Source organism: Neophocaena asiaeorientalis, unplaced genomic scaffold (genome assembly GCF_003031525.2).
Source record: "Neophocaena asiaeorientalis asiaeorientalis breed wild unplaced genomic scaffold, Neophocaena_asiaeorientalis_V1.1 scaffold504, whole genome shotgun sequence".
NCBI classification, from domain to species: Eukaryota; Metazoa; Chordata; class Mammalia; order Artiodactyla; family Phocoenidae; genus Neophocaena; species Neophocaena asiaeorientalis.
Window position 1 is genome coordinate 5,514,841 of NW_020174438.1, and position 26,487 is coordinate 5,541,327.

Sequence of the window (26,487 nt, forward strand, 5' to 3'; positions counted from 1 at the left end):
CATGGGGATGCTTCTGGGGAATAGAGGCCTCAGGGGGAGGATTAGGAGTTACTTAACAGAGGCCTCATGACCGTGACAGCTGGTGAAAGACACTCAGTACAAGGTTTGTGTAGCTGTTGTGTGTGTGAACATGTCCCTGAGATGCTTATCACGCTGAGTTAAGTTGGATTTGCTTCTAAGAGAGGCCATGTATCCTGTCTCAAGAGCTCCCTCTAGCACTGGATGAATTTTGTAGTCCACAACATCAGGTTCACCCTGCCTGACAGCAGTGTTAAAGATTTTACCATGTCAAAGAAACAGCACAAGGAACTACCAGTGAAACTCCTTTCTCCTGCTGGAGGGAGGAAGTGGGTGTAAAGAGGAGTCTGATGTGTTAGTTAGAAAGGCTTTTTACCCAGCAGACTCCTGGCATGGGCAAACCATGGTGTCTTTGTGTGTGTGTGTGTGTGTGTGTGTGTGTGTGTCTTATATTCCTGATCTATTTAATGGTTTTAGAACATCATAAAAAGCAGGCTTACTGGTATTTTCTGAGCTCTGATGGCACATGCAGTGGAGACAAACCTAGGGTAGTTCTTTTTAGAAATTGTTTTGTGTTTCTAGAAAAGAGCCCAAAGACTGCTTTGAGTCACTTGGAAGGAGAGATGGAACCATTATGTTTTTCCTTTAAAATATTTTTTATTTAGTTTCTAATTACCTAAGTGGTGCATATTCCAAATGATACAGAAATGTACACAGTTAGGATGGAAGCTTTCCCATTAGCTCCCAATCCCAGTCCCCAGAAATAATCACTGTCAATAGTTTGCTGTTTATCTTTCCACATCTGTTTTTATGCACGTATAAAAAAATTTTATTGACTCATTCAATAAATATTTATTGAGCACCTACTGTGTGCCAGATACTATTCTAGGTGCTGGGAATCCAATAATGAGACAAAAGAGCAAAAATCTCAGCCCTCATTGAGTTTACATTTCTGGAGGAGGGAGACAGACCACAAACCAATAAAGAAGGAAATATATCCTGTAGCAAATGGTGGTAAGGGGGTGACGAACAGGTAAGCAGAGAAGTAGAATAGAAGATTCTATTTTGGCAAGGGGAGGGGTGAGGAGGAGTGTACTCCCCCAAAACATAGACTGTGTTCAGGGACAGTGGTCATTGGAAAGTGTCATTTGGGCAGAGATGTGAAGGATGGGAGGAACCAGCTATGGGGAGATCTGGGGGAAAGAGTCCCAGTCAAAGGCAACAGCAAGTACAAAACCCCTGAGGGCTGGAGAGAAGGCCAAGATGATGAGAGCTGAGGGAGGGAGGGCAGAGGAAGAAAGTAAGAGCAGTAACAGAGGGCCAGATCATGTGGGGAGTGGAAATCCTGGTGAGGTCGCTGAATCTGAGTGAGAGAAAAGCCAATGAAGGGATTTGAGTGAAGAGGTAACAAGATTCTGACTTACGTTTCAAAAGGATAACTTTGGCTGCTGTATTGAAAATAGGCTGTAGGTTTATGTGTGAAAAAAAACAAAAAATATATCAATGCAGTTTTAATAGTGCTGTGTATTGTTTTTAACTACAGGGTAGATCATGGACATCTTTCCATGCTAACAGAGGAGCTACCATACTTCTTTTAAAGCTTCCTAATCTATATTTGTTTTAAGACACCAGTGGTTATTAGCCATACTCCTATTAGTGGACATTTAATCGTTATTCCTGATTTTTCTGTTACAAATAATGCTGCAGTGAATTTTCTTTTTGTGCACATGTCCAGTATTTCTGAAGGATAGATGTGCAGATGTCTAATTGCAGGTCAAAGGACATGCATATTTAAAACTGAATAGATGCTGCTAAATTACCCTCCAAAAAACATACTAATATATACTCCCTCCAACATAGTATCTGAGTGTTTTTTGCCCTGCCTCATAGCTAACATGGATTATATATTACTGATCTTTTTCTTTTTTAAATTTAATTTATTTTTGGCTGCGTTGGGTCTTCGTTGCTGTGCACGGGCTTTCTGTCAGTCGCGGCGAGCGGGGGTTGCTCTTCGTTGCAGTGTGCGTGTTTCTCATTGCTGTGCCTTCTCTTGTTGTGGAGCATGGGCTCTAGGCGGGCGGGCTTCAGTAGTTGTGGCATGTGGGCTCAGTAGTTGTGGCTCGCGGGCTCTAGAGCGCAGGCTCAGTAGTTGTGGCGCATGGGCCCAGTTGCTCCGCGGCATGTGGGATCTTCCCAGATCAGGCTCAAACTCGTGTCCCCTGCATTGGCAGGCAGATTCTTAACCACTGCACCACCAGGGAAGCCCTACTGATCTTTAAAATTTTTGCAAATCTGATAAGTAAAAATAATAGTCATTTTAACTTGTTTTTCTTTGATTATTAGTAAGACCGAGCATGCTTTCATATGTCTGTGGCGATTTAGATTTCTTCTTCTGAGAATATCCTTATGCTTTGCCTGTTTTTCCATTGAATTTTTTGGTTTTCCAATATCATTTTTAAAAAATAAAATTTAAAGTCCCAAGTTATATCAAAGAACATAGTCACTTCTGACCAAGCATTTTCTTTCTTATAGTCATTTTTGTACAGTAAAGTCTCATTAATTTGACATTTAAGGACTTTGGGGACAGCCTGCTCTGCAGGTGACCTTTGTACCATCTGTGATCAATTTTAGCAAGATGGCAAAAAAGAAAAATATCTATTATATTCTCCAAGGAACAAATTCCTTAAGCTCACAGTAATTCATAAAGTCCTTCATGTATAGAAGAAGAAAGAAAAGAAAAAATTAATGATGAAATGGATTTCTATTTTTCTTTCATAGCTATTTATCCTTTCATAAAGGATACATTATTTAAGGAATATACTTGCTAAAGTATAAATTTTTTTTTTTTTTGCGGTACGTGGCCTCTCCTGCTGTGGAGCACAGGCTCCAGATGCACAGGCTCAGCGGCCATGGCTCATGGGCCCAGCCACTCTGCGACATGTGGGATCCTCCTGGACCAGGGCACGAACCCGTATCCCCTGCATCGGCAGGCGGACTCTCAACCACTGCACCACCAGGGAAGCCCTAAAGTATAAATTTTTGTATTTGATTATTTTGAAAACTTGTTGAAATTTTAAAAAGACACAATCCAGGCAACTGGCAAACTGGGAAGTATCCTAGTGCCTGGGTTCTTGAGAGACTAGAAAAGTTTAATTCAACTTTTAATAGTTGTAGCGTTCCTCTGCAGTAGTTGAAAAAACTTAATTAAAACAGAATTTATTGAGATCCCACTCTGTGCCACTCTATGAACTTAGGCTGAAGCAGTGAGAACATAATGGGTGAGAAGCCTGCTTTTATGAAGTTCACATTCTAATGGAAGGAGATGGACAATAAAAAAGTAAAGAGAAAGATAATTTCAGAAATTATAAGTGTTATTGAAGATAATAAAACAGAAAGGGTCAGAGGGGAGGAGAGATTACTAGTCCCTACAGGGTATTCAAGGGAGACCGTCAGAGCAGGTGACGTTTGAGCTAAGACCTAATTGAGAAGGAGGAGCTGGCCATGCAAAACTCTCATAGAGGCAGGGGGTGCTCTGATGGAGGGGATAGCAGCAAGTGCAAAGGGCCTGAGGCAGGAAGTAGCCAGGCATTTTCTTCTTAAGTTTTCAAAATTGAGAAATTATTTGGAACTGAACAGGCAGCAAATTTCTTTTCTGTTTTAAATCAAGGAAAATATAAAGTGTATATTAGCAATATAGATCAATATTTAGCACATGGACTTGGTAGGAAACGCTTTTAATTTAAAAAACATAATTTAATAAAATGTTGACATGTATTGAGCACTTAATGTGTTCAGCCCTGTGCTAAGTACTTTACATGTCTCATCTCATTTAGTCTCATCACAAGTCATTCTGCATCATGCCCTTTTTACAGATAAGGAAACTAAGGCATAAGAAGGTAAGCAGTTTTCATGCAGCAAGTCAGTGGCAGAGCCAGGATTCGCATTCAGATCTGACTCAAGAGCCTACGTTCCTAACCATCTCAAATTGAATGCTCTCACGTCTCCCACATATAGCCTGTGCCCTGTGATTATCTTACTCATGCCGCACTCGTATGGAGTGCCCTGCGTGGGCCAGCTCTGTGGTGGGTGCTGAGGAGGTCTGAATAAATATGACAGCATCCCTCAAGTCGTAACCCTCCCAGGGAAGAGTCAGAGAAGCCTTCCCCAAAGAGAGAAAGCCTAAGTGAGTTTTGAAGGATGCACAGATGAAGCATAAATGGGGAGGAGCATTCAGGCAGAGGAACAGCCTTAGGTAGTGAGGTTGAGCAAGATGTGCACAGGGCATTATTGGCATTTCAGTATTACTAACCCTGGAGTGGAAGGTAGGATGCAGTGAGCAGCTAGGCTAGTGGGCAAAACATGGCCAAGTCATGAGAGACCTTGAATATGTTGCTGAGGAGCCTTGACTTTATCTCTAGGTGACAGGTGTCATTAGAGGCTTTAATCAGGGAGCATAAGGTCATATTTACATTCTAGAAAGATCTCTCTAACTGAATTGGGGGTCAGGACTGGAGGCAGAAAAACCGATCTGGGAGCTTCTGATTGCTTTGCATAAGAGATATTGAGAACATGAAGGCACTAGATGGAGTAAAATAGAAGCAGTGGATTAGAGAAATATTTAGGAGGAAACGTGAGCAGCATTTGGTGATAAATTGGGTTGGGGACTGAGACGAGGAAAGAGTTGGGGTGAGCTCAGAGGTTTCTGACTTGGCCTCTGATCCTGCACTTGCTTCCCATATGTCCCTCATCTCACCCAGCCCTGTTTCATATGCAGGAGGCACTGAGAAAAAGCCTGTGGGTTGGTTGAATGGCTAGATGAATGTGATCACTGGGGAAGAAATAATCAGAAAAGATTTATAGAAAAAACAGAAAAAAAATGGGCTCTTGAGAGGGCATGAGAAAGAATGAAAACTCAGATACAGAAAAGGGGACTAAAGGCTGAGTTTGAGAAGTGTAGGGAGGCAAGTCAAGGAGGTTTTTGAGCCAGGGAGTGAAGCAGTCAGAGAAGCACTTTAGGAAGGTGAATCTTTTTTAAAAAATTTTATTTATTATTTTTTTGCTGCGTTGGGTCTTCATTGCTTCGCGCGGGCTTTCTCTAGCTGCGGCGAGAGGGGGCTACTCTTTGTTGCGGTGCGCGGGCTTCTCATTGCGGTGGCTTCTCTTGTTGCGGAGCACGGGCTCTAGGCACATGGGCTTCAGTAGTTGTGGCATGCAGGCTCTAGAGGGCAGGCTCAGTAGTTGTGGCGCACGGGCTTAGTTGCTCCGCGGCATGTGGGATCCTCCCTGGCCAGGGCTTGAACCCATGTCCCCTGCATTGGCAGGCGGATTCGTAACCACTGCGCCACCAGAAGCCCCTAGGAAGGTGAATCTGATGGCAGCATGTAATAACAGAGCTGAGGCCGGGAGGAACACAGGCAAGGGAAATCATTGGAAGGTTATTGGAGTAATCTAGATACGAGATGGCAAGGAGCAAAGGACACTAGTGCCATGGGGATGAAGCATAGGGGATGGACAAAAGGGACACAACTGTAGGATGCTGCAGCATGGAGGAGAGACGTCTGGGATAACTGTGGTTTGGAGCGTTGGTGACTGGGAATATAGAGGTGCTGTTTAGAAAGAGAGTAAAGCCAGAGGGGTAGGAAGTCTTGGGAAGGGAAGAGAGAAGCATTCCCCTTGGGAAAGTTGAATTTGAGTTGCAACAAGACTCCCAGGCAGAAATGTCCATGGGCAGGTGGGAGTCTAGGAAAACGACTGCACCTCTCCATGTGTGGACTGACCCTCCTATCCTGTGTCTGTCCATACATGCTCTGACTCGCCTGCTGCTGAAATGGATGAACAGCCCACGCTCCTTCCTAAGGGTAACTCCTGCACTGGGGCTCTGGAGCCCATTCCCTCTCATCATCTCAAAAACCATACTCCTGCTGTTGTCCCCACCGACCCCCATCTCAGAATTCTCCTTCTCTACTGGATCATTTCAAACAGCACGCAAACCTACCTCCTGTCTTAAAACCCACACAAATCCTCCTTTGACTTCCTGCTTCTCTCCAGATCCTGCCTCCTTTCTTTGACCCGCTTGTAAAGCAAAACTCCTTGAAGGACTTGTCCAAATTTGCTGTCTTTACTACCTCACCGACCATTTTCTCCTCCACTCTAGCCAATCTGGTTTTCATTCCCAACCTCTCCACTGAAACTGCTTTTCCCAAGATTTCTAGCAACTTCCACGTTACCAAATCCAGTTTCCAGCTGTCCCTCAGACTCTGCTGATCACTCCTTCCTCCTGGAAACACTTGTCATGGGTTTCACACACCACACACCTCCGGTTCTTCTTCTGCTTCACCAGCTGCTCCCTTTTCATTTTCCATACTGGTTCTCCCCTAATTTCTTATCTCTAAACATCAGGGATCCCAGGGCTCAGTCCTCCATGCCCCTCGCCTATCTTTACACTCTCCTCGGTGACCTCATCCAGCGCCATAGCTTTAAATACCACCACATGCTAGTGACTCCCAAACTGCCCTCTCCAGCTCTAACCTCTATCTGAATCATGGACTTCTCTGTTCTAGAGGTGCTGAACATTTTTGATCACACATATACACACACACCGTGAAATACTTTTGAATTTGTGAATGTTTACTTATTTTAAAATTATATACTCTTACTATTGGCTAATATATTGTGTACAACATAACAAGTAGAAGAATGAGATACAGTTTACATAAACAAAATTTCAAATAGCTGGCTAGTCTCTGAGGGACCGTATTGACAACTTGGTAACAGTAGTGGTTGTAAATCATTTTTCAAATAGTCTTTTTGTTCATTACTAGTGTTTTGGCTTAACTCTTGTCAGATCTGATTAAATTGTCACTGTTTCTATCCCGTGATGTGGTTTGACAAGAGCTAGTACCAGGAGAGCAAGCTGTGTCAGCTCTGCACTCCCCTGTGGTTCACCGGCACTTGCATCATTGGTTCTGCATCGTGGGCCCAGGATTTCTACAGGAATTGTTCGAAGCTGCTTTCTACTTTGTGATGGTTTAGTGGGTTGAAACTAGATAATTTTAATCAGGAAATCTATTCAGTGAGGCACAACTGAAATTCTTCTCGAGACACTGAAAAGAAGTGAGTCAGTCAGTACCTCCCCACCCACAGGTCTCTTTCTTGGGGACCTTGTGCCTTCACACGTGTCTCTGACTTGTGGAGATGTGGACTGACTAAGGGACTAATTTTTTTTTTTTTTTTTTGGCTGCATCGGGTCTTAGTTGGGGCACATGGGATCTTTTGTTGCCGCGCGCAGGCTCTTCGTTGCGGCGCGTGGGTTTCTCTCTGGTTGTGGCGCGTGGGCTCAGTAGCACTGCAGCATGTGGAATCTTAGTTCCCCCACCAGGGATTGAACCCTCATCCCCTGCATTGGAAAGCGGATTCTCAACCACTGGACCACCAGGGTAGTCCCTAATCTTTTTTTTTTTTAAACAGAAGAACTTTAAAAAAATAATTTTTCTTTCAGTTTTATTGAGATATAATGGACATTCAGTACTGTATAAGTTTAAGGTGTACAACATAATGATTTGACTTACATGTGTCATGAGATGATGACCACAGTAAGTTTAGTGAACCTCCATCATCTCGTATAGATACAACATTGAAGAAATAGAAAAAAAATGTTTCTCCTTGTGATGAGAACTCTTAGGATTTACTCTTTTAACAATTTTCATACGTAACATACAGCAGTGTCAATTATATTTATCATGTTATACATTGCATCCCTAGTACTTATTCATCTTATACCTGGAAGTTTGTATTTTTTGACCACCTTTATCCAGTCTCCCTTTCTCCCACCCCCAAGCCCTGTGCAGCTCTGGTAACCACAAATCTGATCTCTTATTCTGTGAGTTTGTTTGTTTTTGAAATATAATTGATATACAACACTATGTTAGTTCCTGGTATGTGACACAGTGATTTGATATTTCTGTACATTTCAAAATGATCACCATGGTAAATCTGGTTTAATTGCTAAACCAGTGAACCTTTCTTTACGTCTTATTTTTTAGATAAAAATTAATACACATAGATGTGAAAATGCTTTGCTCACACTCTGGATCATTTTGTAAATGTAAATGATACCCCTGAGGTGTAGCATTCTACCTTGGAGACCACCGGTATAACCAGTGCCTTCTCAATACCAACACTTGCGTGGCCAAAAAATATCTTAAACTTGACATGTCTAAACAAAACATTTTATTCTCCTCTCTCCCTCCAAAATAAAACCCACTTCTCCCTCATCTCCTTCATCCCTCATCTCTGTAACTGGCATCCCTATTTGCCCAGTTGCTCAAGTTGAAAGCCTCAGTCTTCTTGGACTCTCTTGTTCTGTCATGCTCCTTACCGAATCCATTAGCAAATCCTGTCAGATCTGCCTTTACATTTTATCCTGAGCCTAACTAGTTTTCTCTTCCTCTGTTATTACCACTCTGTTCCAAACCACCACCATCTCCTGCCCAGTCTATTGCTATGGGCTCTGAATTGTTCTCCTTAGCCTTGCCTGTCTTCAGGCTGTTCTCCACACGGTAGCTAGAAGATCTTCTAGAAACATAAGTCAGATCATTTCACTGCCCCATTTGAAACCTCCAACACACTTAGAGTAAGGTCTAATTTCCTTACCATGACCTTCAAGAACCTCCGTAATCTGGCCCTTGCTTGCTTTTAGAGTCCATATCCTATCACCCAGCCCCTTTCACTATGTTCCTGCTACATTGGCTCTTTTGCTGTTAGGCAATACCATCACAAGGCTGTTTTCTCTCATTTCACTCTGCCGTCTGCTCAGAGAGGCCTTTCCCGGCTACTCTTCTAAAATAGCATTCATGCAAATTCCATCCCCACCACTCTTTGCCTTACCCTCTCTGCCTGTTTTACTTTGCTTCATTGCACTTACCTGTAGTTAGCATTCTACTATGTATTTATTTGTTTGCTCATTTATTGTTCATATTCTCCACTAGAATGAGAGCCCCGTTAGGGCAGGGCCCTGTCTGTCTCCTCTGCTGTATCTCCAGCCCCCAGAACAGTACTCCGCACATAATCAGTGCTAAGTATTTAACTGAATAAATGAGTAGATGAATCTTCACAGGAACAACAGATGAAATCCCAAGGATAGTTGCCAACACTAAGAGAAAAGACGGCCAAGGGCAAATCTTCGGGGAAATATTTAAATTGAGGGCAAAAGAGGCACTCTAGAGGAAGTGAAATCTCAGTCCCATTAACTAGGCATGAAGAAAACAGCACGCACTGGGGAAACTCAGCAAGGAAGGCGTCAAGTCCGGCTCATCTCTCTGCCCCAACTATAAGAATGTTTACAAATAACAAACTGAGCACACACCAAAAACCTGGACAGACGTGACAAATCAACCTCTCAGCCCAAGGGAGTGCTCTCACCTGTTATCCTGAAACACTCATTTAAAAGGAGTTCAAATCAGGATCCTGAGGCCACAGCACCGCCTTGAGCGCCATTGCCTCTGAGCCGTGACAAAGCAGCAGCTCCAGGAGACCCTGGGAATCCACGTGGGCTGCCTGTGGCTCTCCTTCAGAGGCAAGGCGTGATTCTTAAGAAAACAGTCAGATGCTGGAGAGTGACCCCTTTTATTAGGTTCACCATCTTAGCCACAGAGAGACCATAGTGTTTGTCCATAGCCTGAAATACTCAAAGGCCGTGGTATTGAAAAGAGGGCCAGCCTTCAGGTCTCTTTGTCACCATTAATCCTGGTCCCCACTGGTCTCTCCCTTTTGCATCAGAAAGGCTTTCTTTTTTTGAAGGGGAGAGAAAACAGCTGTGTGGGATTTGAGAATGGGATTTTAATGGTCACTGAAGACACACAAAAGCTTTGCTGTGATCGCAAAGTGTTCTGGGGGCAATTGACTCCTTTGTCTGGGGCAGCAAAACAAGCTGGCTGCTCAAGGAGAAAAGAGAAGCAACTGGAACTGGCATTGAGGTCTCTTTAGGTCAGATCTTTAGCAGATTTGCAAAGAGCTGTTTTCAGGAGTCTCTTCATGACATTTCAGAATCGCTTTTTAGTGTTTAGCCCATTTTTACCTTGTGAAAGGAACAAATTAATCTGGAAGGTGCTTGCCATGGATTATTTCTGTACGTCTTTCTCTCTGGAAGGAAGATGGAAACTGTGAGTGACAAGATGAGCTTGTTTATGTGGAGCAGGCCTTTCACTGTGAGAAAAAAGAACTGGTGCCCTCTTTTCTGCAGGGTGGCCCAAGGGGCATTTCTCAGTCCTTTGCTCACTTGAGAAATTGCAACAGATGTGGGATATCTTGAGGCTTCACAAAACGTAACCTTGAAAAGGCTTTGCGGGGTTTCAATAGTTCTAAGAAGGAGTGGACAACCAGAGCAGCGGGAGTCCGTCCAGTTACTCTTCGCAGAGAGAACCAGGTCCATTCTCGTCCACCTATATGAAGGGGATCGTTTTCTGCCAGAGGAACAGTAATAAAACAGACCAGACTGATCCGACTCTAAGTTATGATTCATGGGGCTGTTGGAATCATTGCCGTCGTATGGGCACTGTCCCTTTAGGTGAATGAGTGTTATGAAAACAGCTGTTCCCAAAATGGACATGGCTTGGGCTAGAGGAGCTCCTAACAGCCCTGGTTTTATTTTCCTGCTGCCAGTCTTCATGACAGCTGGCTTGTTAGAGCCATGAAGGGGTTATGCTCTCATTTACTGGCCTGCTTTAGGCACTGGGATAGTCAGGTGGAACACAGGATAAAAAGCCATGAATTCCTAGTACATAATTCAGCCCAGCTTTTCATGGGAGGTGAGCTGAAACCAGAGTAATTATGGAAACCATTATCCTGTAGGGCTGCATTTAGAGACTAAGTCTGGAATTACAGGCTCTGTCTGCCAGAGTTCTGTGCATCATCCCCATTATAATGTCATTTGCCAAGAGTTTGGTTCACTTTTAATTTTTTTAAAAATGTCATTAAATTAATTAAAAATGATATGTGAATATTGTAAAAGAAAATCCAAACAATATAAAAAAGTATTAAGATTTAGACTTTAGAGTAGACTTTGACTGATATCATTTAATTGTAAAAATAATATTTGAAATGTGGCATGTTTCATCTTACTATGATTTTTTTTAAAAGCCTCAGTTTTCTTTAAATTATGGGGTAAATAATGAAAAGACATTTTTATTACTGGTAATAGAGAACTTTGCCATGTTTACCCCTAAAAGTACATATGCAAATTGCATTTGTAGGGTAGGATGAAAACCAGTATTCCCCCTTACACACATTCAAGAGCTATAATAGCTAATTTTATCATGTGATATTTTGTTTTCTATTTCTTAGCAGCTTAGGTATAAAAGAAAATGTGTTTTATTCCAGTCAGACTCCCCTAATGCCCCATAGAGAATCCTTGGCAAAGTCTGGAATTGTGATTCAGTCGGCACTTTTATTCAGTGACCTTTTTCCTCTTTAAACTCAAAGCTCTTGATCTCATTGTAGGTGTATTTCACAGATTAGCTGTGGGACCTTGGCCAAATTATTTAATGTCCCTAAGTCTCTGTTTCTGTGAAATGGAGCTAATCATAGCGCCCAACTCCTTTGGGTGTTTCCAGAACTAAATGAGATAAAGTGTGTAAAGCTCGTGGCACAGTATCTAGTAGATGGTACGTACTCAACAAACGTCAGCCATCAGAAAGCCTGCTTTGGTGGTTATGATGATGTTCTTTAAATATTATACTAGGGAACCCACTTCAGTATATTTATATTCATATCCTAAAATAAGATATGAGCCCATGTTTAACTAAGAACACCAAAATATAATCAAAAGCATAGTTTATTAATTTCCTTGTAGTTTATTCTTTCAGGAGACATTTACTAGGCTTTGCTCTTTGTAATGTATCAATTTTATTACAAATATGAAGCATGCTGTTTTGCAGAGGTCATCTGTAAGACCCTTGAGATCACCCTCCCCACAGCCAACAGAGAGTGGGCTTTTTAAAACACAGCTTCTGGTCGTATTCTTCTCCTTTCAATGGCTCCTTTACCTGAAGGATAAAATCCAAAGGCCTGGCATTCAAGGACTTTTTCACTCTATCCCCAACCTTCCTTTTTTCCCTTTCCTCCCATGTCAGGCATGAATCTTTACAACCTGCCGCTCGTCCTATCTGGGGAGCTCCTACTCATCCTTCAAGGCCTGACACAAATGTGGCCTCCTCTAGGAAGCCTTCCAGGATGCCACCAGCCAGAATTAATAGCCCCCTCCTCTCTATTCTTCCAGCACCAGTCCTGTGTTCAGTGAATGATTTTCACTTTTATACTCCTCCTGTGAAGTAGGGAATGTCATCAGTGCTTGTGTTCAAAAATAATTAGTACCACTGTGATCCCTGCCCCTGAGGAGCTCATGGTCTAGAGAGAGAGGACCTGCGAATGCCTCTAACAGTGGGTGACAGAGACCATGGCAGAGAGGTGTACACAGGGAACCCAGAGGTGGCACACCTTCTGTATTCAGGGGGTTTGTATGGGGGAGTGTGGGGTCAGTGCCATCTGTTTACCTTCATCTCTAGCACTCACATCATCCTTCCTTGGCCTCTGTGCCCTCACTGACAAGATCATTTCCCCCTTTGGCTAGTCAGTTGCAGGGCTGGAACATACTACGATGGAGTACAAGAACGCTGCATTTTATGTCCAAATGGAACCTTCCAAAATGAGGAAGGGCAAATCACATGCGAACCATGCCCAAGACCAGAAAATCCTGGGGCCCTGGAGACTCCAGAAGCTTGGAATGCGTCTGAATGTGGAGGTGAGAATGCCCTCTGTCCCTTCTTACTCCTCCAATCTCCTGTATTGTTTAGCAGAAAGCATAAGTGCATTTCATTGCAGACAATGCGTACTGCACCATGGAATTCCTACCAGCAGGGACCGTATTGGGCTCATCATTGGCTCTCCAGTACCTAGCTCAATGCCTGACACATGCTGAACAAATGAATGAAGATCTGATAGAATACACTGACAGGAAAAAAATGTGTAAATGTTGCAATTGCATGTTTAATCACTGTAAATAAATATCCCCTGAGACCTGAGTGATCTCCCAGTGTGTAGGGACTACCTGAAAGTGTCCCAAAATGGAGGAAGTAGCGCTGATTCTTTTTCTAGCTTTGGTCTCAAAGTCAGAGCTTATTAATTTTTTAAAAAAAGTATCCATCTGGTTATTTTGTTAAAACTCTGTGAAGAGTTTGTGCGTGTGTGTTGCATTTTTAGTTTTTATTTGTTTTCTAATGGAAGTATAGTTGATTTATAATGTTGTGTTAATTATTAATGTACAGCTCAGTTATACATGTATATGCATTCTTTTTTAAAATATTCTTTTCCGTTATGGTTTATCACAGGATATTGAATATAGTTCCCTGTGCTGTACAGTAGGACCTTGTTGTTTATCCATTCCATATATACTAGCTTACATCTGCTAACACCGCACTCCCGCTCCACCCCTCCCCCAACCCCCTCCCCCTTGGCAACCACCAGTCTGTTCTCTATGTCTGTGATTCTTATGAAGAGTTTTTAATTGTCTCTTATAAAATGTTAACCCTGGAGCCATGCTTACTTAGGTTCTGTGGGCTTCTTTCCTATTTACTTTACTAGTAAATGTCTTTATTAAACAGGAGAAGGGCCAGCTGTACTGACACTCTGTGGGCTCAAATGGAAGGTGTGATTTGATGTGGCGATTTGTAGGTAATGTCCACGGCAGAGTGCGCCGGAGCTCTGGCAGCCCTGCCTCTCCTTCTAGTGATTCCCAGAGCCAGATTTAGTTCCCACCTAAATGACTTCAAACTCAAGTGCAGGACCTTTTCTGGTTTAAAAATCAGATCCTCAGATTGACTGTGCGACTCCTAGCATACTTTGGCCTGTTATGAAATCCTGGAATTAATGGCAAGGTTGATAAAGAGGTACTTTGGGGCATCTGTTCACACTTGTGTGTGACCTTAATAAGATATATTTATAGTAAATCAGAATATTAGTAATAATAATAATAATTGCTAACGCTTATTGTATACTTGCCTATACCAGGCATCATGCAGGCATTCATGAATAATTCCATGAGTTGTTCATATGGTTATTGTATCACTACAAAAACTTTATGAGGTTAAAGAGACTCAAGGTCACACAGCCAAAGAGTGGAGGATTTGGAATCAGCAGCCAGGTCTGACAGACACCAGACTCCTCCCTCAGGTGTGTTTGTTAAATGCCATTATATCTGTACCTTATGGGTAGAAAGAAAACCATGAAAATTAATAGAGGAGAGATGATTAGGAATATAAGAGACGGCAGATTTTTATAGCATCTTGCCAATGCCAGGCCAATTCCTAAGGAATGTGTGCTTTTAGAAATCCTTTTGTTTATGGCTATGATACTTGTCATAAACTTAAAAAATATAATAAAGTACGGTGTTTAAAGTAAATAAATGCCTCTGGGTCCCTCTGTCAATGTGGATTGGATTGGTTGCATTTAGTACACTAATTGAGGGAGGCCAGGACACACCTTAGCATAAGGAGATGTAACTTAGTAAATATAACTGGTAAAAAGGGGAGACTCTTCCGTGACCAGAAGAGTCTTTATATCACTAGGATGTAATCAGCTGGGTGAGGGTGTACTTCTGGGTCGAATTACCACATTGACTGCAGGCAGAGAACCCTCTCTCTAGGGGCTCCTGCACTGCAGCAGCTGCCTGGGCCCTGGGTAGTCCTAAGCCTGCAGCCTACCCAGGCCTGCTCCATAATCCAGAAGGGTCCACATTTGTCTCCACCTTTGCACTGTGCTGTGTAGCCCTGTGTGTAAACATCAGGCACCCACATGCCACCTCGTCAGTGTCCACAGCAGAGCTGGACAATTTCTCTCGCTGAGGTGGGAGCTGAGGTCCGCATGGGGTGACAGGCCTGACCACATCTCTCTGATCTCATCTGCAGCGAGATGGGAAAGGCTCTGCCCAGGGGCCTTGCTCACCTAAGGTCATTGATCCCCCCAGGTCTGTGCCAACCTGGTGAATATTCCGCGGATGGCTTTGCACCCTGCCAGCTCTGTGCCCTGGGCACATTCCAGCCTGAAGCTGGCCGTACTTCCTGCTTTTCCTGTGGAGGAGGCCTCCTCACCAAACACCTGGGAGCCACTTCCTTCCAGGACTGTGAAACCAGAGGTGAGGACTTGGCAGCTTGCCTCTTCCCGGAATTGAATTTCCCCTTTTGAGAACCGTGGTAAAGCCCCAGTCAAGCTCAGCCGAGGTGCCCTGTGTGGGCCCCAGTGGCAGGGAGGACAGGTCCCTACGGCCATTCGTCCCTGCTGGATGTGCAGGGAGCACAGGAACTCCCTAGACATGGTCCCCCCTTCGAACGGGGCTGACTGCAAGACAGCCGGGGAGATGGGCAGGTTGACTCCACAGGCTCCCTCTGCTCCTTGCTTCCAGGCCTCCTCTAGCTCCTTGCTTCCAGGCCTCCTCTAGCTCCTCACCCTTCCCTAGAGTTCCCCGCTCCAGAACAGGCCCTACGCCTTCTCCAGAGCCTCACCCCGCTGCCTTCTGCAGGAGCCCAGCCCCAAGCCCGGGGTCAGCTCTGCGCCCCTCCAGGCTCCCAGGCCCGCTGTGCATGAAGACAGAGCTGTGAGTGTTCACGCCCGACAATGGCACAGACAATGAACTCAGAAGATACACCCATACCTCGTTCCCTTTGTGTTTTTCTCAGTGTCATGAGTCACAAGTCGCACCCAAGCTGGCTATTTAGGGAATTAAGTGTTGATTAGCCCCGGAGTAGTAGGAAAGCAGTACTTATTTGGGCATAGACATTTCTGTCCCAAACTGCGAAAGCTTTCGTGTTACATCTGATGAAAATAAGTCTTTTTTTTTTTTTTTTCGTTCTCTCCACCTTCCCCCACCCCTACAGTTCAATGTTCACCTGGACATTTCTACAACACCACCACTCACCGATGTATTCGTTGCCCAGCAGGAACGTACCAGCCAGAATTTGGAAAGAATAATTGTGTTTCCTGCCCAGGAAATACCACGACTGACTTTGATGGCTCCACAAACATAACCCAGTGTAAAAGTAGGTCTCTCTCTAAGGCTTTTCACAGTCCTTGATTAAGAGGGCAAGCACCGGGGATTCCCTGGTGGCGCAGTGGTTGAGAGTCCGCCTGCCGATGCAGAGGACACGGGTTCGTGCCCCAGTCCGGGAAGATCCCACATGCCGCAGAGCGGCTGTGCCTGTGAGCCATGGCCGTTGAGCCTGCGCGTCCGGAGCCTGTGCTCCGCGACAGGAGAGGCCAAAACAGTGAGAGGCCGCGTACCACAAAAAAAAAAAAAAAAAGAGGGCAAGCACCTGGGTCCACCTAGGGGGTGCGGGTTGGCAGGGGTCCCTGGTTCATTCAGGACCGCGGAGCCGTTGTTAGGCCTCCTCAGGGCTCTGCAGCTCAGTGCTGGACCTGCAGGCACTCACCTGTATTGGTGCAGGCTACTTCTCCAGGCACATTCACAAGCTGTACTTGCTGTAATTTGCTCCCAAGGGTAAAGTGTCAGTTCAGCCCTGTTCAGCAAGCACTGTTTGAGGACCTGTTATGTGCCAGGCAATGCAAGCAGAATCAGTCCCTGGCCCTGCAGCAGCACAGGCTGTGGGACTGCAGAGGAAAGAGCTACTCCCTCTTGTCTGGAGAGACGAGGAAAGGTTTTGATGGGGAGGGTTGGGGGAGAGTGGGAGAAAGAACTTCACACCCAAGAGAGCAGCTGGGAGGAAGCACAGACTCAGAAAAGTGAAAGGCTTTATGGGAAGAGACCCCTGGACCTGATCAGGGAATGTGCTGCAGGGAGTCTGAAGCAGACCAAGAAAGGAAGCCTTGTTGACTGGAAAAAAAAAAAAAAAAGCACAACCTAAAAGTTGAGAGTTATGTTTTATTCGGCTCACAAAACTGAGAACTTAAGCCCGGGACACAGCCTCTCTGATAGCTCTGAGGGACTGCTCCAAAGAGGAAGGGGAGGAACCAGGATATATATGAGTTTTTGCAACAAAGACCAGGTAGTCAGAACATCAAGATTACTGTTAATTAAACAAGACTCGATATCTCAAGGTAAGGAAGTTAGCGCTTTTCTGTGTAAGGGAAGATACAAGAGTCTGGGCTCACTGAAATCTTTCCTTTGCTCTGCACCTCAGCTCCCTGGGGCCAGTATCCTGTGCTTTCTCATCCTGAGTCTCCTCAGGGTGCATCATTTGGAGTGGCTGCAGTGTGATGGCTTGGTGGCCGCAACATCCTTTGTTTACTGACATGGCAGGCAACGTTTTTTCTTTTTTTAAATTTTACTTATTTTTATTTATTTATTATTTTGGGCTGTGTTAGGTCTTTGTTGCTGTGCGCGGGCTTTCTCTAGTTGCGGCGAGTGGGGGCTACTCTTCATTGCAGTGCGTGGGCTTCTCATTGCTGTGGCTTCTCTTGTTGCGGAGCACGGGCTCTAGAGCACGGGGGCTTCAGTAGATGCAGTGCATGGGCTCAGTAGTTGTGGCTTGTGGGCTCTAGAGCGCAGGCTCAGTAGTTGTGGCACACGGGCTTAGTTGCTCCGCGGCATGTGGGATCTTCCTGGACCAGGGCTCGGACCCGCGTCCCCTGCATTGGCGGGTGGATTCTTAACCACTGCGCCACCAGGGAAGCCCAGCGTTTTTTCATTGACAGCCTTGACTGCCAGACTAGGGAGCTTAGTTTGTATTCTGTAGGAATGGGGAGGTAAATCATTCAAGGACTTGCTGTTTGGACTTGGTTTGTTTGCTTCTTTGTTTTTAACTATTGTGTAAAATTCTCTAGTAAAGGCCAGCTGACAACCTCAGCTGGTTCAGCAATGTAGGGGAGCAAGAGGCCTCCCCAAACTGGAAGAGTAGGGGATTGAAGGGGGCAGTGAATCACTTGAAGTTATGACTGGAAGCTTATCTGGTTTTCTCTCTACCCCGATGAAGCCCTTTTAACAACATCCTCACAAGTAGCTGTCTAGTCTCTTTTTCATTAAATTAAAAAAATTTTTTAACATCTTTATTGGAGTGTAATTGCTTTACAATGGTGTGTTAGTTTCTGCTTTATAACAAAGTGAATCAGCTATACATATACATATATCCCCATATCTCCTCCCTCTTGCGCCTCCCTCCCACCCTCCCTATCCCACCCCTCTAGGTGGTCACAAAGCACGGAGCTGATCTCCCTGTGTTATGAGGCTGCTTCCCACCAGCTATCTATTTTACATTTGGTAGTGTATATAAGGCCATGCCACTCTCTTACTTCATCCCAGTTTACCCTTCCCCCTCCCCGTGCCTTAACAAGAAGCTTACTGCCGCTCATAATATCCTAGTCTGTTGGTAGATTAGACTTGGGAAGTTCACAGTGTAAGAAGATTCTTTTCCCGTCCAGATGAAATGTTTCCTTGCCTTCCCACCCCTGGTCCTTGGAGCTGCATGGCACAGTTCCTCAGGTAGCCAGTCAGGCTCGGAGGCAGTTTTCTTGACTCCATGACTCTCTCCTCTCCCTCTTCTCTTCCAGGAACAAAAGGCTGTTTTTTTGTGTTTTTTTCCTACTGGGAATAATAAATCCCAGTTACAACTAGAGAGGCCAAAGGTGATCCTTCAACATCTTCTCTTGAACAGGTTCACCTGACAGTTTTAAACATTAAGCTCCTTTAGGGCAAGAATATTTGTTGGATGAATGGAGATTCAGTGAGTGAAGTGTGGCTGAGGTGGTGTGTGTGTGTGTGTGTGTGTGTGTGTACGCACTAATGTGTATGCTCCTTGCCTTTGGTGCCAGAGGTGAGTATCCAGCATGGCCTACACTGACTGATAGCTGAATGGAATTCTCTTCCCCACTTAAAAATAAAACATGGTCTTGACCAGAGAGAAAAGTGAAAGAGTATGGCTGTCATGTCTTCATCAAAGATCTCTAGGAAGGGGTCAAATATCCTTTGCTGAGCAGTAAGCTCTATTCTCCCTATTTTGACAGACCTACAAGTTCTGTGCCATGCATTCTCCTGGCACTTGGACTTTGTAAACAAAACAGTGAAAACTAAAGTTATCCTTTTGTTTCACAAACACCTGTCCCTGACCTTGAACGCCTTCAAGTTAATGAGAAAATGATGCCCTGGGAACCCAGAGGGGTGGGCTCTGTTGTGGGAAGTTAATGTAGTTGGGCTCCCAGTGGGGGCTGTGGGCACTACAGGGCAGACTCATTCCTGGGATGATGTCATTTCCGGGGGCAATAGGGTTCTCCTCAGCCGAGCGGGGGGTGGCCATGACATCATTGTTATTATTATTTTTCGACCATGACATTATGACAGCTGTGTTGTGCCTTTGTAACTCATGGCATTTCCTCTTCCAGACAGAAGATGTGGAGGGGAGCTAGGTGATTTCACTGGATACATCGAATCCCCAAACTACCCAGGCAATTACCCTGCCAACACAGAATGTACCTGGACCATCAACCCACCCCCCAAGCGCCGCATCTTGATTGTGGTCCCTGAGATCTTCCTGCCCATAGAGGATGACTGTGGAGACTACCTGGTGATGCGGAAAACTGGTGCGTCTCACCTGTCTGCTCCTCTCCCCTTCTGAGGCCAGCTGGAAAGCCTGATGGCACGCTGCCTGGCTTTGTTATTTAAAACATTTTTTATGGACGTATAGTTGATTTACAATATCATGTAAGTTTCAGGTGTACAGCACAGCGATTCAGTCATATATATGTGTGTGTGTGTGTGTACCTGGCTTTAAATGGGAGAAGCGGGCCTAGAATGCCACCTCGTATTAGAACAGAGATGGGACATGAGTTTGTAGAGTTTGCCAAGAAAACAAAATTTAGACAAAAACCACAGGTTGAGGCCTCCTGTTGAACCCTAGAGGAAGCGATCCTGAAGGTCAGTCTTCCCTCTGTGCTCACTGGGAACCCTCTTCCACAAGGACACAGAGTGTCAGTGAAGCTCATGCAGGGCTGGCTTCAGGACCCCAGACACTTGCCTCACCCTAGGAAGCAACTCATGGCTTAGGGACTGACCAAGACAAAGGGTGTGGTCCAGCCAGGAGGGACCCGCCTCCCATCCTGATGCATGACCCAGTGTCTATAAAAGGATACTGTCACCAACGCAGCTTAGAGGCAGTGTCATGAGCGGGCTCTGCCTGGATCTGAATCCCAGCTCCACCTCTTACTAGTTCTATGATCTTGGGAATACGTTCGGGAACTTTCTGTGCCCCAGAGTGCTCATCTGTTAAAATGGGGATAATAATAGTTGCTACCTCATAGGGTTATCATGAGGAATAAATGCATTTTTATTTGTAAAGCACTTAGAATAATAATGACACATACTACTTAAGTATTCGCCATTCTTATTAGTGGTTACAATGTCTGGAGTCAGGTGTGGGTTTGAATCCTGATTTTTCCACATACTGGCTGTGTGACCCTGGGCAAGTAATTAATTTCTCCGTAAGTGAGATAACCACTGCACCAACTTCCTCTGGTTTTGGGGGGTGGGGGCTAAGTGAGATAAAAGTCTGTAACGTGCAGAGCACACTGCCTGGTCTAAGGAACCATGTGGTGAACGGCGGAGATTGTTACCAGGTTGCAGCAGGTTGGCCGGGCAATGTGAGAGCCTGACCTCAGCTCCTGCAGTGAGTGCTGCAGCCTGGGTGCTGCCGTTTGCCAGCCATGGGCCTTGCAGTTAGCCTTTACTGGGGCCCACAGTCACGACTGTGGGCCTTACGAGGACTCAGCTGGTCCTGAAGAGCCCTTGTACATAACTTGTTTTGTGGTGTGAGTATTTGAAAAGATGAGTGTTCATTATCTGCAGGCTCAGTGATGAGTCTTGAACCCCATCCCCTCCCACCTCCCTTGGCAGCTTCGTCCAATTCTGTGACAACGTATGAAACCTGCCAGACCTACGAACGCCCCATCGCCTTCACCTCTAGATCCAAGAAGCTGTGGATTCAGTTTAAGTCCAATGAAGGGAACAGCGCCAGAGGGTTCCAGGTCCCATACGTGACATACGATGGTAAGCACTGTGAAACTCAGGCTGCAGCACGCATAAGAAGGTTCTCTGCTCTGAACAGAATCAACTCCTGGGCCAGCTGGTAGACTGCTGACAAGCACGCATGCTCAGAAAGGCAGGCAGGATATGGAGAAAGGACATCGCTGACTCACAGGTGCCAAGTTTTAAACAGGCATTTGGGGATACTGACTACAAGCATGAACAGATGTTTTAGAAAGTAAATGAACGCGAGCATAGTTTTGTGGGTCAGAACGTGGGCGATGGCGTCAGCCAGGTTGGGTTTAATCTCTTCTGCAACTTTGTGGATGTTACTTACCATCTCTAGGCTTCATTTTCTCAGTGTGTAAATAAGGATCATCGTTAGACTTAATGTGAGAGTTCAATAGGATAATCCATAAAGGACTTGGTGCAGTGTGTGGCACATAGTAAATACTCAATAAATATTAACTTACTACAATTGCAGCTTTTTAAATATAGAATCCCAGGAAATGAGGAAAAAGACCTGAGTTCTGGTCTTGTCTCTGCCACTAACTTGCTGTGTAACTTTGGGCAAGTTAGATGACTTCTCTGGTTTCATTTTCTTCTTGTTAAATGAAGGGGTGGCCTATGTGAGCCCTGGGGCCCTACCAAGCTCTGAGACTTGGGTGACAAACATTGACTAGGAACACAAAATGAACTGGACCTTGTCCTGGGAGACCTCATAACCTAGCGGGGGAAGAGTTATCTGTTCATCGTGAACTTATTCATTCATCCATGCCACAAATATTTAATGAGCATCTAGTATGCCAGGTATTGGGTGAGGTGCTGGAGACAACACGGTTAGTGACAGAGATACAAAACAGAATATGGTGTCATACATGCTACAATGGGGCATATACAAGGCTCTGTGTGAGACAGAAAAAGGGGCAGCCATTCATTTTGCATGGGTTTTTGGAAAGAATAGAGCAAAGTCTCAAGAGATTTGTGTCTTGAAAGAATATGTAAGTTTTCTTATAAATGGGAGGAAGAACATTCAGGAAAAGGGAATGATATAGGCCAAAGAATGGAGTACCTGGCATGTTGGGGACTAATGATTTTGCCAGTTGGTAGGGTGCATGGGGCTCAGCAGTGAGAGATGAGATTAGAAGCAGGTGGGGTTAGGCTATGAAGAGTCTCAAGTGCCAAGCTCAAAAGGGTGGACCTAATCTTATAGGGAGCCACTGAAGGTTTTTAGGCAGACAGGTGTGAAAAGTAGGTGTTTTGGAAAGACGATATTCTATGGAGTTCCTAAAAACACCTCACATAGTTTATTTCTAACATGTGACAAACTCTAGAATCATCATCCTGGTGCCTGAAACCATGTCAAACACTAAGACAAGGGCCCTTAGTATCAGACTCCTAGGTGGACACACATGGCTCCCAGGTGGCTCTGCTGGGATTTAGAGCATCTTATCTCCCCAAAGGCAGCCAGCCAACAACCTCCCCCATCTAGGATCAGGAAGGAGCCAAAAAGCCACAGAGACTCCAGAACAAATGTCACCAAAGTTCACACATTTCAGTCAGGCTGTTCTCAACTCTGTGACACATGAAAACGTCTTGATTTTTTTCTTTAATTCAAACAAAGGGTTGTAGCTTGAACCAGGGGAAATGACATATAACCCTGGTTAGGCCCACAAGAGTGTGTCTGAAATGTATGGACACCAAGGGGAGAAGAGAGGGTGCAGGTGGGATGAACTGGGAGATTGGAATTGACATATATACACTAATATGTATAACATAGATAACTAATGAGAGCCTGCTGTATAGCACAGGGAGCTCCACTTCGCTGTACAGTAGAAACTAACACAACATTGTTAAACAACAATACCCCAATTAAAAAAAAAAAATTGTGTCTGTCACAGCAGAAAATAGTTGAAAACTATAAATACTTTTGGCCGTGCAGAAGCCTTTCAGGTCTTCACCAGAGCCTATTTAATTTTTTCTTTCAACCTATATTTCAGACAGTTTTGATATCTGGTTCCAAGCCCAGAAGAATAGCAGTCACATTGAGAAGGGGCAGCTGAGGCTGCTACAGACTAGCCCACTGGCCTGGAGAGCAGGGAGCACCGTAGCTGCGGCTAACGTGTGCTGAGCTTATGAGGACCAGGCATATGCCAAGTGCCCTTGACACGGCACGTTCCTCACAGCCACCCATGCAGTGGACACGACTCTCCTGATTTTACAGATGAGGCCACTCTGGCTTAGAGATTTAAGTAACTGCCTGAGAGCACAGCAGGACAAAGTTGCAGGGGTCTTTGGGACTCCTGAGTTCTTACCTACAACACGGAGTGCTTTTCTCATGACAGTTGGAGCAAGTGAGGAGACACAGGAGTTCTTTTTTTTAAATAAATTTATTTAGTTAGTTTTGGCTACACTGGGTCTTCGTTGCTGCACGCGGGCTTTTCTCTAGTTGCGGTGAGCTGGGGCTACTCTTCGTTGTGGTGAGCAGGCTTCTCATTGCGGTGGCTTCTCTTGTTGCGGAGCACGGGCTCTAGGCGCACGGGCTTCAGTAGCTGTGGCATGCGGGCTCAGTAGTTGTGGCTTGCGGGCTCTAGAGTGCTGGCTCAGCAGTTGTGGCACACAGGCTTAGTTGCTCCACGGCATGTGGGATCTTCCCGGACCAGGGCTTGAACTCATGTCTCCTGCATTGGCAGGCAGATTCTTAACCACTGTGCCCGACACTGGGAAGCACAACACTGTAGTTCTTAAAAGCAGAGGAAAGATTTTTTAAAAAGACGGTGGTTTGGAAGCATTTGGGATAGTGGCAAACAGCTCTCTAGAACAGTGACAGGCGTTCCTAATGGTGAACTCCTCATCAAAAGGAGCTAATTCTCTGAGGTAGAGACTCTGCAGTAGAGGAATTCAAGATTAAAAAAAAAGAAAACGTACCCTCATTCATATTTTATAGATTTTGTATTCACGAAAATGAAAGGATAAGAAGAAAGAGACCACATGAATAGAGGACCAGCGATATTGTACATGTATTAAATTAGTAATTATGAGTATTATCCTATGAATTTCCATTTCCCATCACTTGAGCAGGAGACACTTTTTCTCCCACACAGTTCCAGTGATGTTCTTATGATTTGTTTGGATTTGTTGCACATAATATGCATACAAAGAGGCATTCTTCTCTGCCTGGAATTTAAAAAAGATTGTGTTTTGCATATGCTTGATTTGAATTATGACTGTAGGAAATAGGCTAGACTTTGAAATGCTACTGATGCATCAAGGAAAATGAGGACTAAGAGTTGAGCAGCATGAAGGTCACTGGTGACCCCAACAAGCAGTTTTGGAGGAGTGCTGGGGGCCAGAGTTGACTGGAATGGGTGTGAGAGAGAAAGAAAGGAATCGAATTGGAGATAGTGAGTGCTGACAATTCTTTCAAGGAGTTTTGCTACAAAGGGGAGCGGAGACGTGGGATGGAAGCTGGAGGGAGAAATGAGGTCTAGAGAGGGCTTTTTAAAAAAACATTGGAGACACAACAGCATGTTTGCATGCTAGTGTGAAAGACCAGCAGAGAGAAAATTTCATCACGTAGGAAAGGAAGGGCAGAATTAGTGGAACAACGTCCTTGATTTGGTGAGAGGACATGAAGCTGGTAAGCAAAGTGGAGGGATGGGTCTTGGCTGGATATACAGAGGTTCATCTGAGGGAGGAACAGGAGAGATGGATGCAGATGCTGGTGGGTGAGAGGAGGTAGCAGGTGAGTCTGTGAAAGTCCTCTCTGATTGCCTTCTTAGTATCAGAGAGGTCATTGTTCTGATGGCAGCTACAGAAGGGGCATTTCTCAGAACCTTATTTGAAAAATGAAAGAGTCAGCCTGGAAAGAACTAAAGCATACCAATGCAAAATATGTCCTTTATTCAAACAGAGGACTACCAGGAACTCATTGAAGACATAGTTCGAGATGGCAGGCTCTACGCATCAGAGAACCATCAAGAAATACTGAAGGTGAGCATGCCCCCGAGGGGGCCACGGCAGTCACCCACAGGGCTCGCCAGGCGCCTCCGAGGAAGGGTTTCCTCTTGCTACCTTTCAGACACTGAGCCTGCTCTGGGCTGAGGTCAGTTTTATATCTTCACCAGACTTAGTTTTTTTTTAAAAAAAACTCAAGGGGCCATTTTTAGTGTTGTCAAATAAAGTAGTATTTTTTAGTTTGGAAATGTGTGGAGGAGCAGAGGGAAACTTGTTTATCAGAAATCCAAGCCAGCGGCAACTCATGTTTCCATGTTCATTCTCCAAATAGTTGAAGATTCTTGGCTCCTTGCTCATCCTTCCAGCCTGAAGTCCACCAAATTTTAGATACTTATAAGTATAAATAAACACTTGCCATATCACTAACGCTATAAATATTCCCCAAATTCCAAAGTTATCACGTGGTTTAGAAAAACAATTTTTTACACATTAAATTTTTAAAATAAAAGTAATATGTGCTCTTTATAGATACTTAGGAAACAAAAATTGGGACTAAAAAAGATAAAAATCAGAGGAGACAATTTTCACAAAGCGTTTTTCAGCTGATCAACCTACCGCCTAACAGTGGGACATTATAGTTCCATTGGCAAAATGTCATAATGTTAAAATATTTTGGCCCAGTAACAAAATTCTGTTCTTTTCAGGATAAGAAACTGATCAAGGCTCTGTTTGACGTTCTGGCCCACCCCCAGAACTATTTCAAGTACACAGCCCAGGAGTCCCGGGAAATGTTTCCAAGATCCTTCATCCGATTGCTCCGTTCCAAAGTGTCCAGGTTTCTGAGACCTTACAAATGAGCCTGCCCACGTGCCACTCAGCACAGCACTGGGCTGTGGGCTGGTGGAACACAGCGATCTGCTTCTGCAGCCAGCATAGCCGGATAACGCTGCCTCTAGTAGCAGTGCCTGGTTAGAGTTCAATTTTTATAGATAATACAGATATTTTGGTAAATTGAACTTGGTTTTTCTTTCCCAGCATTGTGGATGTGGACTGAGAACGGCTTTGAGTCTTACTCGCTTCTCATTGCTGTGGGCACATGTCTTGGATATGTCAAGGGCTGGCTGAGCGGGACTTCAGTCAGCTCAGGTGAGATGCACGTGTCCTTCTTGGTCCTCACTCCTCCTTGAGGGGCCTGCCTTGTCTGAGACTTCAGCTTCTTCCAGCATAGTCCTCCCTAAGGGAGCCCTCTGCATTCAGGTGTCGGCTCCGACCAGGCAGAGCAGGAAAGGGGGGAGGGAGGGAGGGAGAGTCCTCCAGGCATCATCGACCCACCCGGGACCTGGGAGGACTCGGTGACTCCACAGCCTTCTCCAGCCTGTGTGACCTAAGTTTGATCCCAGAAGCTTGAGTCCTAAGCAGTGATCACTAGAAATTACTTACAGCAGAAAGAATTAGAAATAAAAAGATAGAAACTAAGCACTTCCACAGACATCGTAATG

The 26,487-nt window shown here is 44.8% G+C and overlaps 1 protein-coding gene across 1 annotated transcript in view; it reads left to right on the forward strand.

Moving 5' to 3' along the window:
* Positions 1 to 26,113, forward strand: part of SCUBE2 (signal peptide, CUB domain and EGF like domain containing 2) — a 57,686-nt gene extending 31,573 nt beyond the window's left edge. Inside the window, exons 15-21 of the mRNA XM_024757037.1 lie at positions 12,644 to 12,814; positions 15,035 to 15,202; positions 15,942 to 16,103; positions 19,396 to 19,593; positions 20,903 to 21,055; positions 24,945 to 25,024; positions 26,024 to 26,113. Of these exons, the coding sequence (XP_024612805.1) occupies positions 12,644 to 12,814; positions 15,035 to 15,202; positions 15,942 to 16,103; positions 19,396 to 19,593; positions 20,903 to 21,055; positions 24,945 to 25,024; positions 26,024 to 26,113 (1,022 nt within the window). The remainder of the gene's footprint in view (positions 1 to 12,643; positions 12,815 to 15,034; positions 15,203 to 15,941; positions 16,104 to 19,395; positions 19,594 to 20,902; positions 21,056 to 24,944; positions 25,025 to 26,023) is intronic.
* The last annotated feature ends 374 nt before the right edge of the window (positions 26,114 to 26,487 follow it).